Raw genomic sequence first — 13,959 nt, forward strand, 5'->3', positions numbered from 1 at the left:
AACGTTATCAATAGTATCATTGCTCTGTAACAGAGATGGAAATATTGCGAACGTTCATTCTATTGTATATCTATGTTGATGCAATTGCGTCATATAGATGGACCAATCAGTGCACGGTAAGAGTATCGATGAAAACCAGCCAGGAAATATCGGCTATGAAAATTTAACGATTACTAACCGATCACTATGTTTCTGTGTATGTATGTATGCAATAGGTATACTTCTTCGGTCAATTAATCAATTTCCAATTATTCTATTTGCCGCACAATCACGTTCCCTTCCGTGTAATCGGTTGGGCCTCGCGACGCCATCATGTTCGGAAGTCGCGGGTTTTCTAGCTACTTCACTTCCTGTGGCTCGACAAAGTGAGAAATCGGCGGAATTCGAATTTCACGTACAGTTTCATTCAGCGGGCATAAGTACGTCGACCCATAGTCACGGAAAGCAGTGAGGCGGTGGAAGTATTCCGCGTGAAAATAGAAAATAAAAAATTTAAATAACGTAACAAAAATGTGACACGAGAATTCCATATGAAATGGTCATTGCCTCTGAATGTCTTTTTCGATCCGTCACACGTATACGCGTTACGTAGACGCATGTAAAACCATATACCCGTATGCACTTCCGCAAGGAGGAAGCTGATGTATCGCGAGAAATAGCGTAAACCGTCTATTTTCGTTCCAGCGGCAATACGGGATTCGTTTAACGATCTCGCGTGAAACGTGTCGCCGTTCAAAGTGCGTCGCGACCAACGTAAAACGAGGGGAAGTTGCATCGTCGTAGATGCGCGTGTCACTGCGCCACACACTTACCCGTCTTTATCGATAGCATTGTTTGCATACGACGCCGCAGGCGTCCTATCCTCCATCATTCCTCGGGACGCCTTTCCACCACCGTCCATTAATCCTCCTTCGCTCCGCCGTCCCACCACCGTCACATACTCCACCGCGAACAATTCCGTTTCACGATCCCGCCGAACAGACAGGCACGTGCGTCGCCCTGGTTCGCAACGCAGGCGCTGGGCGTCGCCCCTGTGAACGCGCCACAAGTCTCGCCGTCAATCCTGTGTAGCCATCATGCACACCCAACCTCAATGCATAGGCCCGTAGCCACGTAAGCGATAAGAGAAAAACGGTTGGGTCATTTTTCAATCTAAAAGAGGTAATTAAATTCACTCGGGCAATAACAAAGGCTCCCGACGTTGCAAAGCAAAACTAAAACCAGCAGAGCAATCTAACGCTTCGTAGACTTTCGAGTGCGACACGTCGGAAAGCGCGCGTACGCGTTCGTAACGGTTCGGCCAAGCTCGGGAACGCTCGTGTTTCTTGTCCGCCAGGTGGGGGCGCGATAGGTTTTAGTTCTGGTGGGGATAGGCACTCGGCCATCATCGGCGGAGGCGCACAGTTCAGTGACCTGCTACAGTGCGGTCGTGTGGTGGGGGTTCTGACATATTGTGAGATGCCAGGCTGCTCCGCTGGTCCCCGAAAACCTCTCTCGGTTCACCAAACCCCAAAAAATTCATGCTTCTCGAGGCTTTCCACGCGTTTTTCCGGGGCGCGCGTCGTATCGGCTGCCGGTTACCCACTCGGGGGGACCGACCTGCAGTCCCCGCTTGTTTTATCCGTCGCGGGTGTACCTGTCCGTCTTGAGATCAATTCCCGAATTCTTAAGCGAGGAACTCGTGTCCGTAGTGTGTGCCGTGAGAAGTTCGTCGTCTCTACGTCGTATCTCGTTCCCTGGTTTAGGGCGTCTCGGTGCCGAGTGCGTTTTATCGAAGTGGACAGACGCCCGGTGTAACGTGCAAGTGTCTCCTCCTTCGTGTTATTTCGTCAACCCCTGTTGCTATCGTCATCAGCGTCATCTTTGTGGCATCTTCGTGAACCTAGTGTACAGTGGATGGAATAATCGTCATAAGATAACATAAGGTGATCGCGTCTGTGCATATGTACACGCACGTGTCGGTGGTTTTAATTTTACTGAAACAAAGTGCGCCTGTCCTATGGGATCCGTGAACGGATGTGTTCTGGTGAAAAATCGTCTTGAAATTACGTGACTTCGGCAAAAACTCGGACTAAAAACTCCCGATGGCTTGTTACTAACGGCGACAACGCCTAATTCCGTTATTCGCTGAAAAACTTCTTTTGGTCGCTCGACCGGGAGTCTCGTCTCTCTGTATCACCTCCACGGAGACGACCCGCCCTGAATCCGGCCTCGGCCTACTCCACGCAACACGAGGAATCCCTTGTAAAAATACTCCACGACGCACTTTGCGAATGCGAGCTCGTGCTCGAGGATGGGGTTTTGTTTTGTGACACTTTGAAGAAAATGACGAAATATATATAGAGTGATAGTGAGAGAGAGAGAGAGAAAGAGAGAAATGCACAGAGCTTCAATACGTCTAGTGATTTTTGTGTTTCTTTGATTCTATAAATTTATTATCGTCCTGGTCCACGCTCTCGTCGGTGCCTACTTACGAAAAGTGGAAGTATACATTCGTTTCCGTGACGATATTTACACGTCCTCGTTATATTATACTTCGCACAGTCGATACTTCGATCAGGACTTCTGGAAGAAATATGAGAATTTGTTTTTCCGTGTAATTTTTCGGTTACGTGAATTGAATAGAATTTTTTTTTCTCTTTTTTTTTAAATAGGAATAGATCGATGAATGGATCCTTTGTTTGTTTATCGCAGACAATATATTTTGAATTTGTAAGGGCCAGACAATATTATTGACGTTTACGATTGATCTATTGATTGCTTTTGTTCTTGCACATATACAGAACATCCATGTGTGTTTTATGTAGACACGGTTACTGTGAATATTCCTTAAGGAATATTTTTGGCTGTATTTACAGAATTTCTTTTTCGTTTATAACAACATATTGAAATATATTATACGTTAACGTTCACACGTGTCGTTACAGGAGGATACAGGAATATTTTGGTGATACTTTTATGCTTGAAAGTCTTGATAGTTATTAATCCTCTTTTAATCCAAGATATTGTATGAGTCAAGAGAGAAGTTAGCCGATAACCTAAAATTACAAAAGGATTTCGACGGATTTAAATCACGAAGTGCACAGCCGTAGCAAGATAATTAACGAAGGAGAGAAGCTAAGGAAAAAGAAAGCAAGTAGAAGTTTGGTGTCCATTGTATCATAACAGTTAAAACGTCGAAGACATATTTCACGTAATACCTATGATTTCGACAAAACACGTATTAGGTAATACAGTCTTATAAATAAATTTTTTTCGACAAGTCGCATACCGATTAAAAAAAATATTAAAGCAACATTACGAAAATTAATGAACAAAAGTATTCTCGTGTTAAGCGCACGTTTACACGCACCACGTGACATATATAATGTCTTGGATTTGAATATTAAAAAATTTTGCTTTTCAGTCATTTGAAATAACAAAAAAGTAAAACTTCCACTGCTCGTACCAAGCGGCATGACTGATTATAGGATCTGAAATAAAAGTTGGCTGAAAGAAGTATTCGATATAATTTTGAAAAAAATCACCCTCTCGCTTTTATATACATAGATTTGTATTTTGAAAATTTTCTCTGCAGCCGCACTGCTCCGTGACGCTTTATACGTTAAAGATGCAAGCGTGTTAGGTGACTGTACTCTGGGTTCATCGTTCTCGGTTATGTAATGTTTGACTATATGGTGCAAGCGCCTCAACGCTACCAGCGGCGCTAGTGTCCCACAACACACGATACTCACGACAAAGCGTCTTTGGCTTCGGTAAAGAGGAAACTGAAAATTCCACCAAATTTTCCATTTACTTTTTTCTCACTCTTTTTTTTTCCTTTCTCGCGTCAAACAACCTCGACGTGTAAATCCTACAAAGCGTAAAGTCTTACGAAGACTTTTTCAAAGATCGCGTAATCAAACCGAAAAAAATGTTTCTGTCAGAACAGTAAGGTCGCAATATCTAGTTGGCGTCGTGATACTATATACCTGCTAGAGTCCCTGGACTATAATGTTTAACAATAGACCCAAGACCTCCTTAGTGGATACGTTCATTTAACAATGCATCGTCAAGCACGGACAATACCACGCCTATTCCTGCAGTAGGTACCTCAAGGAGGCCATCTTTCTTTTATCTCATAGGAATCTCAATATTGTTTTTTCTTTTAATTCTCCCTTTATCTCTATGCATTCCTTGAGAATACTTATAAACACGGGTACCGGGTGTTCTTATTGAAACGTATGAGAAATAAAAAGTTTCTGAGGCTGGAAATTTCGAAAATGAAGTTTTGAACTTGTATCCATTTTTTTTTTAACTTTTCTTTCTAGTTACCGTACACGTAAACAAAATCTTTAGGGTGCGCTTACATATCGTCCGTTAACTTTTCATGCTCCCCTTTGCGAGTCTAAGGGCTGACGACGATATTTTATTCTTAGGAGAATCTCCATCTTTCTTCAACTTCCCTATCGTATCTTGCGGATGTGGCCGAGTCGTTTTCCGGATTCCACATGAATTCACGATCATTCACATATATCCGAGTAACCTCAAGTAACCGTAAAGTTTAATCGAGCGGATAAGCGTAAAGTTTTCGCATATAACACCATGTATTTCTCTCTGACTATATTTTCAAAATCGTAGACTCGAGTATCTAAAGAAATTGCCTTGATTAACAAAGAGTAACGAACGAGAGTAGCAATAAAAAATATTATTTTTTTCATAAAAAATTCTTCCCTCCTAACAATACGGAACAATTTATTGCTCTTGTCGTTTGTCAACATTTTTTTCACAGATTATCCCCGATCTCGCGATAAACAGTGACCGGTCGCTTGAAATATAAATTTTCGTTTATTCTCGCACCGTGTCGAGAAATTTTGGCCCTTTCTTTTTTTTCTTCCGTTAACACAAATTTTTTAATTCGAACTCTGCGACGAGTGCGGGCATTGTTATCGAAAGCAAGAAATAAAAGTTTGGAAAATTAAGCGAGCCAAAGTGAACGAAATCGTACGGGCTCGAAACTTTGAATGGCCTAATATGCCGTATGACGTAAATCACAGGATAAAACATTGGTGCCAAGGAGATGATATCGTGATAGTACGTAAATGGAGGGAAATCTGTCAGTGTTCGGTGGGCCTACTTGGGGCGCAGATAGCACCAGCCCTCAACCGCCGGAAGCGAGAACAGGACCGTCAAATCAAACCGGAAGTCCCAGCAACACCATTCTGGATGATCGTCGAGTACAAGCCAATTCCATACGAGGTAGACAAAACAATCAAAAAAAAAAAAAATGAAGAAAAATCAGCCGCTGTTAAAAAAAATATGAAAAACAACAATCACGCCATTTTCAATTAATGCAACAATTCTCACCTCTTCAAGTCATGAATAAAAATTTTTTTCAAAAATCTCATAACACGAACCCTCATATGGTTCACGCGTCACTCTCGTGACTGATGCACGTACATACGTATACCATGATTTTTTCGCACTTGTACGTATCCCCTATTCTATTCCTTTGTTACTGTGACGTACCTCCTCGTGCTGTCTGAATTTACATATATATATATATACACAAGGTGCTTTCATAACGTAATCTAAATCCATATTAAGACGATACTCCAAAGTCGTATCCGAATTAAGTTCGTCTCACAAGCACCGATAAGGGGCAAATTCAGTGAGATAATTTTCGCGGTTTGCCGTCGCCTTGCGAATACGGCCTTACGGCTTTGATAAGCAGTGCTCCGAGTTAGTAGTCTTCGGTAGGGACAACGACGTGAGTTTGAAAATAAGTCAAATTATTTTTCCATCGCTCCACGCATTTCTTTGTGAACGCACATTGAGACACTGGATTCCGTCGAATCTTATAAGAAATTTGGTAACGGGTTTTCTTGTATACCTTTCTGCTTCACCTGCTGCGCTTCCCTGTTCCGTCCATTCACGTTACCATGATAAGAGTCACGTGTACCATAATAGCATCCCCACTGCTGATTACGTGTACGTATAATATGCCGATGTTCATTGGTTCCGCGAAAAGATTGTAATTCACGCATGGGAAGTGACCTATCGTACTCGACTCACCGGCATTCCAGGGCTCGGCAGCATTATCGTAGCAGGAGACTGTTACGTGAAGAATCCATGTACGGGGTGGCTCGTTAAGACAGTTTGGGATAAATTAGATACTTTTATATGAGATCATTGACACGTTCCGTTATTGGCTATCGAACGAGAATGGACTTTTTATTGGTGGCTTTGGCTCTGTCGGTAATGCAGAGAGCTATGAGATGTATTTTCGACATTGAATTCCAATTATCGATTGCAGCGTATATGCCGGATTATGAGATTTTGATTGTTCGATATTGATCTATTTATTTTATCTATATCTGTATACAAGGGTTGTTCACGGAAAACGTACCAGGTTGGGCGCGATTCAAAAATTTCGTTAATCCAGGCATTTGTTTAACCTTGTTAAACATATGGAAGATTGCGAAGCTCCTGATTTTAATAATGTTATCGCGTTAATTCGCTTTCTTTCTTTTTTTCGTTATCACGCTGCTATGATTCATGGAAATAGCTGTTTGTCATCAATTTCAGCTGGTGCGTTTCCCGTGAACAATACTGTATATATATGTGGGTCTGTATTATCGTACCCTCGTTAATCCAATGAAAATTTTTTCTCACTTTCATTACAGCCCAGATCGAGATAATCCCGTGCAAAGTTTGCGGCGACAAGAGCAGCGGCGTCCATTACGGGGTTATCACCTGCGAGGGATGCAAAGGATTCTTCAGGAGGTCCCAGTCGTCCGTTGTGAACTACCAATGTCCGCGAAACAAGAATTGCGTGGTCGATCGCGTAAACAGAAACCGATGTCAGTACTGTCGGCTGCAAAAGTGCCTACGACTCGGCATGTCCAGAGATGGTGAGTTTTTGAAAAAAAAAAAAAAATTTTCGACCCCAACCGATTGACCTTATCGAAGCAGGAAACCTAATGGTTATCATGGAACTGTGTGGTTGAGCACCGCTGACGTCGCGTTTTTCAAGTCGAGACTGAGAACCACTGCGCAGTCTGTGGCTGCAAAGGGCGAGAGCGAAAGATTCTGGCGGTCTTTCGCAGTCCAGTAATGGACCTCACATGAATTGAACTCATAAAGCGTGGTGACCCCGGTACAAATTGACGTGTGTTGGTGTAAGATAAATCACGTGTGTGGTTGACGTTCGCTTTCCGAGAAACTCATTGGCTACGAAATTCGTGGAAACTTTTGAAAAGAGAAAGAGGAAGGAAAAAAAGAGAAGGAAAAAAAACATATTTTAGGAAAATTCTTAACGCGTCGTTATATACGTATACTTGGGTTAAATTGACACTGTGTATATTAATATATACATATATATATATATATAGCGAGGCTGGCACATCTTTAGTCCCAAATTAAAATTCACGCGATTAAGTCCACGATTAGGAATTCTCTTTTTTTTTTTATCCTCGATTCCTTCCGATTTTTATATCACGATGCGTATGACGTCATCGGGGAACAAAATATTTCTTCTAGTCTCTCGAACATGACCAAGCTCTTTTTACCTTGTTTAATGTGCCGAGTGCAAAGATACAGTGTATTTATCAAAGAATAATACCAGATAATGATAATCTATAGTTTCGGCGCGATTCTTCACATTGCTGACCGATCGCAAATATTTAAACGTTCGCGCGCTGGGCGACGAGCGACGATTAAAATGATTCCGGAACGATCAAGAGACTCGGTCGAGTCTCGCGCCAAGTACAGGCGACGTTTCGTTTCGCCGTACGGGGCACGGCCCGCCGAGACTCCTTACTCTAGGCATCACTTGTACCTGTGTTTCGATTCAAATATCTTATGAACGGCCGTATGTGACGAATACTCGATGCGTACGTGTCGTATTTTTTTATTAAATATTTCGAGCCAGACCCGATATCCGAAATTTTATAATGTAAAGGCGTACTCTCACTCTACGATGATTAACGTCGTCGTGCACGATAATCGCCGAAATATTTAACGTCGTTACCGGAGACGGATTGAAGTGCACTCGTGGATCGTCGGCTGATCGCGGCTACTGGTTACGAATGACGTAAAGCTTCGTTCACACGTGAAACCGTGAGCTGTGGATACCCAGTTTTTTTAAATCCAATATTTGAAAAAAAAAAATAATTTTATTGTACCTAATTTTGTAAATTCTTGTGTCGCAGAGTATATTTTAATTTTGGCAAAAACGATGGAAATTAATGCGTTCTTTAAGGTCAATGGAAAATTGAGTTTTCTGCTTTGCACAGTCGAAAATCGACTCTCCAAGTAATTTAGCGACTTGTATTGGCTATCTTGTTTATTGTACTACGGAGTACAAGTCAATAATTATTTATTATTGAATCTTCTTTTTTTTTTATATTTTATGACTCTCGTGGCAGATTAGAAGACGCTAATTCTGTCCTGACAGCTGATGAGGTACTATCAGAAAATTGTCACTGGAACGTGAAAATTGTCTGAACTGAACTTAGATTTACATCCAGGCGAGCTGCCTAATTCGGGACCAGATAAATTTTCATTGTTGGGAATCCTGACGTAGTTTAGGGGTTTAGCGAACTTGTGCAGGCCACGGCAAATATTAGTTAAGTTTTCATTATTGGGTATGCCTAGATTAGGTTCCGCCAGAGCCTTTTTATCATTCAAGGGAACGACTGGGAAATTTCTATGAGGGTATAACATTTACAATACTTAAATTATTTATACTAATTTACAATTTTCCTTTATTAACCCTTTTTTTACACAATTGTTTAAACGTTTCTCTTGTATCTTGAACATATTTTTGGTACTATATGCAGTATTTACATTTTATATTTTATTAGGGTCAGTATCGTGGTTCTAATCTAAAATTTGATTTGAAGACTTTTTTTGATTTTGAAAAAAAAAATAATTTTATTATTTACAATATTTATATTTTATTTTGAACTATATATGGTACAATGACGAGGTTTTAATATTTGTTCATTCTTAAAAATTAATCCGAAAAATTTCTTAATTACTTTTAACTATATTCACGGCTTTTATGTTTCTCTCTTATCGCTACACAAGTTCGCTTATCAATGTTTCATCGAATTGCTTTCGCGGTTGTCAATTTTACTGACCATCACTTTTTATGTATGCGCATAGGATTTACATGGCGGTAGTCTGAAACGGTTCTTGGTTTTATTAATAGTTCGTCATATTCCTTTCATTGTCGCATACATTTTTCATAGCCTGTGTAATTACCAACCGCATGTCTTCATTTTCCTCCATGATATCCAATCAATCCGACTATGACGTACGGTCCACCGGCCACAATAATATTTAATGGAAGACTCTTCAATTGGATGATTTCATTGTGAAGATTAATTTCTATAAGCAAATTGGAACAGTATTACGTAGTTACGGTTGCAGCTTCGTTACAGCAAAGCACTTGATTTTCAACGGTACAAAGCGGAAAATTCGATTTTACATTGACCTTAAAGGATGTAATTCGCATTTATCTCGATCGTTTTTGTAGATGTTACAATTTGCTGTGCGGTACAAATTTAGTACAATAAAATATTTTTTTTTTAATTTCGGATTTCGTAAAAAAAAAAAACAAACTGGACTAGTGATGTTTTTTTTTTTTATTTTTCCATTTTCTCAAAAGCCATTAGACACGTGGAGATGACTCTTACGGTACTGGTAAGCACAAACGGAGTGCAGTCTTTTTAATTCTACATATAAAGAATCTAACTTCACGCACTGACTAAAGTAACGGCGAGTACTCGCGTTTCAAGACCAAACGAGATGATTTATAGATGATAAAAAAGAAAGATTATGTAATCCGATAACAACATGTTCTTTTTTTTATCTATCCGTATATTCACCTGCATGGGATCAATCTTACGAAAGAACTTACAGGTTATGTTGTATCTCTACCGCATATTGAAAATATTTTCGAATCGGTGCTGCTGCTTATATACGTAAGTGACATTAGTCGTGGCACGCGTACTACTTGGGGTGCATGACCCCTTATCGGAATCGACTTCTCCTACGACTCCCACCCTTCGCTGGCTTATCAAACTCTGTTACGATCGCTCGCGCGTTTTTAGTGCCTTAGCGCTTATACGCAGGCAAGACCATGTTATACGTATAGGCTACAGGACCTTTCATACGGCGATTGTTTAAAATTTCGTACAAGGCAAATTCGTCGTAACCAACAAAGAAGTGTTATTGACGTAAAAAATTTATTTTTCGTCACGCCATCTTTTTCTATGCCGATTGTACCCCGCACGGATATATTTTTTTTTTTAATTATTTTTCCAGGCCTTCGATTCAGGATACTTTCGTCTTTCCTGCTAACAGGAGAAATATTGGAAATTGCATAGTCACTTGCATAGCCAGTCAATAACGTCGATTTTTTTTACGCTTCCCGTAGGTCATTCCCGATCTTTAAAAAAGAACGCCCGTCCTGTACTCGTGGAGGGACTTCTCGCGACCTATATTTTCGCCTACGTCACAATGTATTCGCGTAGCGGTACTTTTCTTTTTTTTAATGCACGTTCGTATGTCACACGGCTATTACGTTTTCGTATAACAGTACACGCCGTATACAGTAGCGTACATTCATAACGATAAAACGAATATCACATGCAACAAATATTGCATTGCTAAATATAGAAAACGTCTGTTTTCATTTGTCCCATTTTCTATGTCAAATATAGCATATCAATCATCATGCAAATATCGATCACCCTATAGCTCGGAGTCGTACGAGCACGCGGAAGTTCTCACAGTGCATCCGTATTTCTGTGCACCTGTAAAAAAATTGCCTGTTCGTAAAAACATGTCACTTACCCAGACCCTCTCGCTTTTCCGTTTCAAAAATAGTGAAGGAGAAGAAATTAAAAAAAAAAAAAAAATTTTTTTTTCTTCGGTCAAGGATAATTTTTTACCGGCTGGGGTGGGGGGGACGGCCCTTCCTTCCCCTCCTCTCCCATATTCGGCTCGCGTAAAGACGTCGCTGACAAACAACGACAATCGTCCGCGACGCGGTGTATTTTTGTTCGAGATTATCTATTTCGGTCGTCTCATTCAAAAAAATTCGACCGGCCAACGCGCGTCGTTTATCAGGCTATACAGAGGTGTTCTCGGTGATAAGAGCCTCCTGTACGGTGTCGCCTATATATAGTGGCCAGAAAATGCATAGGAGAGACCAAGGCAAGACGGGCGCGTGTTCTTCCTGGTGGCGTCTCTCTTGCTACTCGGTCGATCACCCTTCGCGTTTCTCGTTCCCTGTCACGCCTGTTCCCACCGTTCCCCGTCTATGCAACGTCGTCCCTCCCCTCCCTTCCCCTAACCCCGTCCCGCTCCTCCTTCCGCCGTGTAAACCGTTCCCACTCCTGTGCGTTCCCCCACTACCGATACCCATAGCGGTTCAGCTGGTCTGACGTCACGTGCTTCTCCCTCTCGCTCGACGCGCTGTTAACATCCTCTCTGTATATATATATATATACATACGTGCTTATGCACGTGTATATATATATACCGAGGGCGCGCTAGCGGTTCGCCAGAATTGTGACGTAAAGCGTCCCGTGACGTCACGCGGCAAACCTAACCGACCGAGCCAGGGACTATGCTTCCGCGTTCTCGCGCGGCGCATGCGCCTGGCTTTCTTTTCGAAGTAGGGATGATCCGCGCGAGAGGGACGACACGGGGATAGGGGAGGAAGGAGAAAGACAAAAAGTTAATTCTTCGTACCACCCCTTGATCTTTAACAGAGCCCAACGCTGTTTATGTTGTTTTATCGAATTGGATTTTGGGATACGATTTTTTATTTTAACCTTTCGACGTACGCTGGCACGATCGACGCGTTTGGGCTGTTGCGAGAAGCGTTTGGCAGGGCTTGTCTTCTGTTCTATGAATATTCATTGGGACTTTAAGTTTGTTAGTTTGATGGTATTTAGTTTGGGGCAGGAGAGCCGGGGGGGGGGGGTTGCTTAAAGTTTCAGGAATTTAAGCAGCGCGGCTTTGGTAAGTCGGTTGACGGTCCTCTCGGACGCTCTTACTCGTGTCTTCATGGGAAAGCTGGAGGTTGGTCTGCTGGCCGGGCCTCGGCTCGGTGGTTATCAGTAGTACGATTTCGTAATCGGAGCAGGGGTTGGACGCGAGGTCAAAGTTCGTCTACGATGAATTCGTGAAAAGGGCATAGATTTGATTGATTATTATTATTTTTTATTGCAAAATAAAACCGCGTTCAAAATCGGCATATTGTCGCTAGGTGGCATGGACGGCTCCGGCCCCCCGACGCTTTTTGTTACCCCTAACGATCTCTTCTGGCAGCGTGACGTTCTAAATGCTCTACTTTCCCCCCCCCCCTCTTCTCCCTCTCCCTCGCATTTCCTCGACCCTCCGGGAATTTCACCTCTTTCCACCAATTTTTATCCCATTGTTCATAACGCCCTCCCACCGGTATCAGCAACCTCATCCTGCGGCTAGGATGGTCGTACGCTGACTTAAAAATTGTTTCCCAGCATCCACCGTTCCCGGACCAGTCGGCGATCTACGTTCTTTGCCATGCAGATTTAATATCCAGTGATTACGGATGGTTTGATTGTATTCGAAGTCGTTAGACCTCTCTTTGTCGTCTGGTCGTTTCAAAGAATCCGAAAATCATCCAGCCTCCCTTCTCTATCTCGACTAATTGCGCGAGCTCCTCTGTCCTCAGCCATATCCCCCTTTCTTCCTAATTATCACTGGTATTATTTGCCACCCTTTATATCCTCGATATCGGCAACGTCGCCAGCCCGTCTTTACTCCTTTCTGGAGTCTTGGGGCACATAGGAATAATGACTGTGTCGTCAGCATATGCAGAGATACCAGAGATGGTATTCTCTCTGAGCTCATACAATATATATATATATATATATATACACATATCGGTCACGGATGACCTCGAGATCCGCGAGAAAGCTTCGGCAGCCTTTAATGGTAACACGTGACCTCGACTGGTGCCTAACAGGCAGCCACCTTAAAGGTGTAAATCGCAACACGTGCGCGCCCTCATTAATATTTATCGTGTGCCTAATTATCGCCAGATAAGACAACGGCGTACCCGTAATTAATATCAGTCCGTGTACGTAAGCGCTTGCCTAATGCTCGGCTATCCCGTTAATGTTACAGCCGTTAAGTTTGGACGGATGTCGAAGAAGCAGCGGGAGAAGGTGGAGGACGAGGTGAGATTTCATAGAGCGCAGATGAGGGCAGCATCCGAAACGGCGCCGGACAGCAGCGTCTACGAGCACCAAACCCCGAGCAGTTCGGATCAGCATCACTCCTACAACGGCGGGTCAGTACAAGATAAATCTCATGACTGTAAGCCTCATCACGGTAGAGGTCCATTTGCCGTACGGATCAAGGAAAGACGATCCTGACACGAAAAACTTGTCGTCTCCTGGTGCCTAAAGCAGATGATCCGATTCTCTGGGCTTTTCGATTGCGTTAGAGAGACAAGGAAAGAAAAGAAAAAGAAAGAAAAAAAAATAAATTAATTAAACGTTATATGCGAATGCGATACTTTTAATTTGTATGTTTCTTTCTTATTTGCCATTTCAGCTACACGTACGGCGGCAGCGAGTACGCGTCTCCTGGTCCCGGTACAGGCTCCTCGGGCTATTACAATCATCAGGCGATAACGAATTACGAGCTCAGCGCGGATTACGTCGACAGCACGACGGCCTACGATCCACGACCAACGCAAACTCAAGTCGATACCGTAGCACCTGACACGCCCTCTGTTACTGCCACTGGGGTACTGCCTAGTGTCGTTACCACCGGTAAGAGAAAAAAAAAGTGTATATATATATATATATATATCGATATACGTAAACATAGACAAGTTGATAAGGTTGGAAGCACTGATAAAAATATGAATATAGAGAATCATGTTTTTTTTTTTTTTTTTCAAATAAA

At 42.2% G+C, this 13,959-nt stretch overlaps 1 protein-coding gene and 1 long non-coding RNA gene across 16 annotated transcripts in view; one reads left to right on the forward strand and one right to left on the reverse strand.

Moving 5' to 3' along the window:
• The window catches only part of LOC112493930, a 52,273-nt gene extending 51,139 nt beyond the window's left edge, over nucleotides 1-1,134 (reverse strand). The window contains exon 1 of one of the 2 annotated variants that reach the window (XR_003058922.1): nucleotides 813-1,134. This is a non-coding gene — a long non-coding RNA (uncharacterized LOC112493930). The remainder of the gene's footprint in view (nucleotides 1-812) is intronic. The other variant, XR_003058921.1, reaches the window with a different exon arrangement.
• The window catches only part of LOC107264875 (probable nuclear hormone receptor HR3), an 88,963-nt gene that overhangs the window by 60,508 nt on the left and 14,496 nt on the right, over nucleotides 1-13,959 (forward strand). For 5 of the 14 annotated variants that reach the window (XM_015733629.2, XM_025082086.1, XM_015733616.2 and 2 more), the window contains 3 exons: nucleotides 6,666-6,893; nucleotides 13,171-13,336; nucleotides 13,603-13,823. In XM_015733629.2, coding sequence (XP_015589115.1) covers nucleotides 6,666-6,893; nucleotides 13,171-13,336; nucleotides 13,603-13,823 — 615 coding nt within the window. Of the gene's footprint in view, nucleotides 1-1,200; nucleotides 5,239-6,665; nucleotides 6,894-13,170; nucleotides 13,337-13,602; nucleotides 13,829-13,959 lie in introns of those variants that run through there. The other 9 variants (XM_015733621.2, XM_025082087.1, XM_015733622.2 and 6 more) reach the window with 9 other exon arrangements.

This window comes from Cephus cinctus, unplaced genomic scaffold, assembly GCF_000341935.2.
Source record: "Cephus cinctus unplaced genomic scaffold, Ccin1 Ccin1_scaffold0201, whole genome shotgun sequence".
Classification (NCBI taxonomy): domain Eukaryota; kingdom Metazoa; phylum Arthropoda; class Insecta; order Hymenoptera; family Cephidae; genus Cephus; species Cephus cinctus.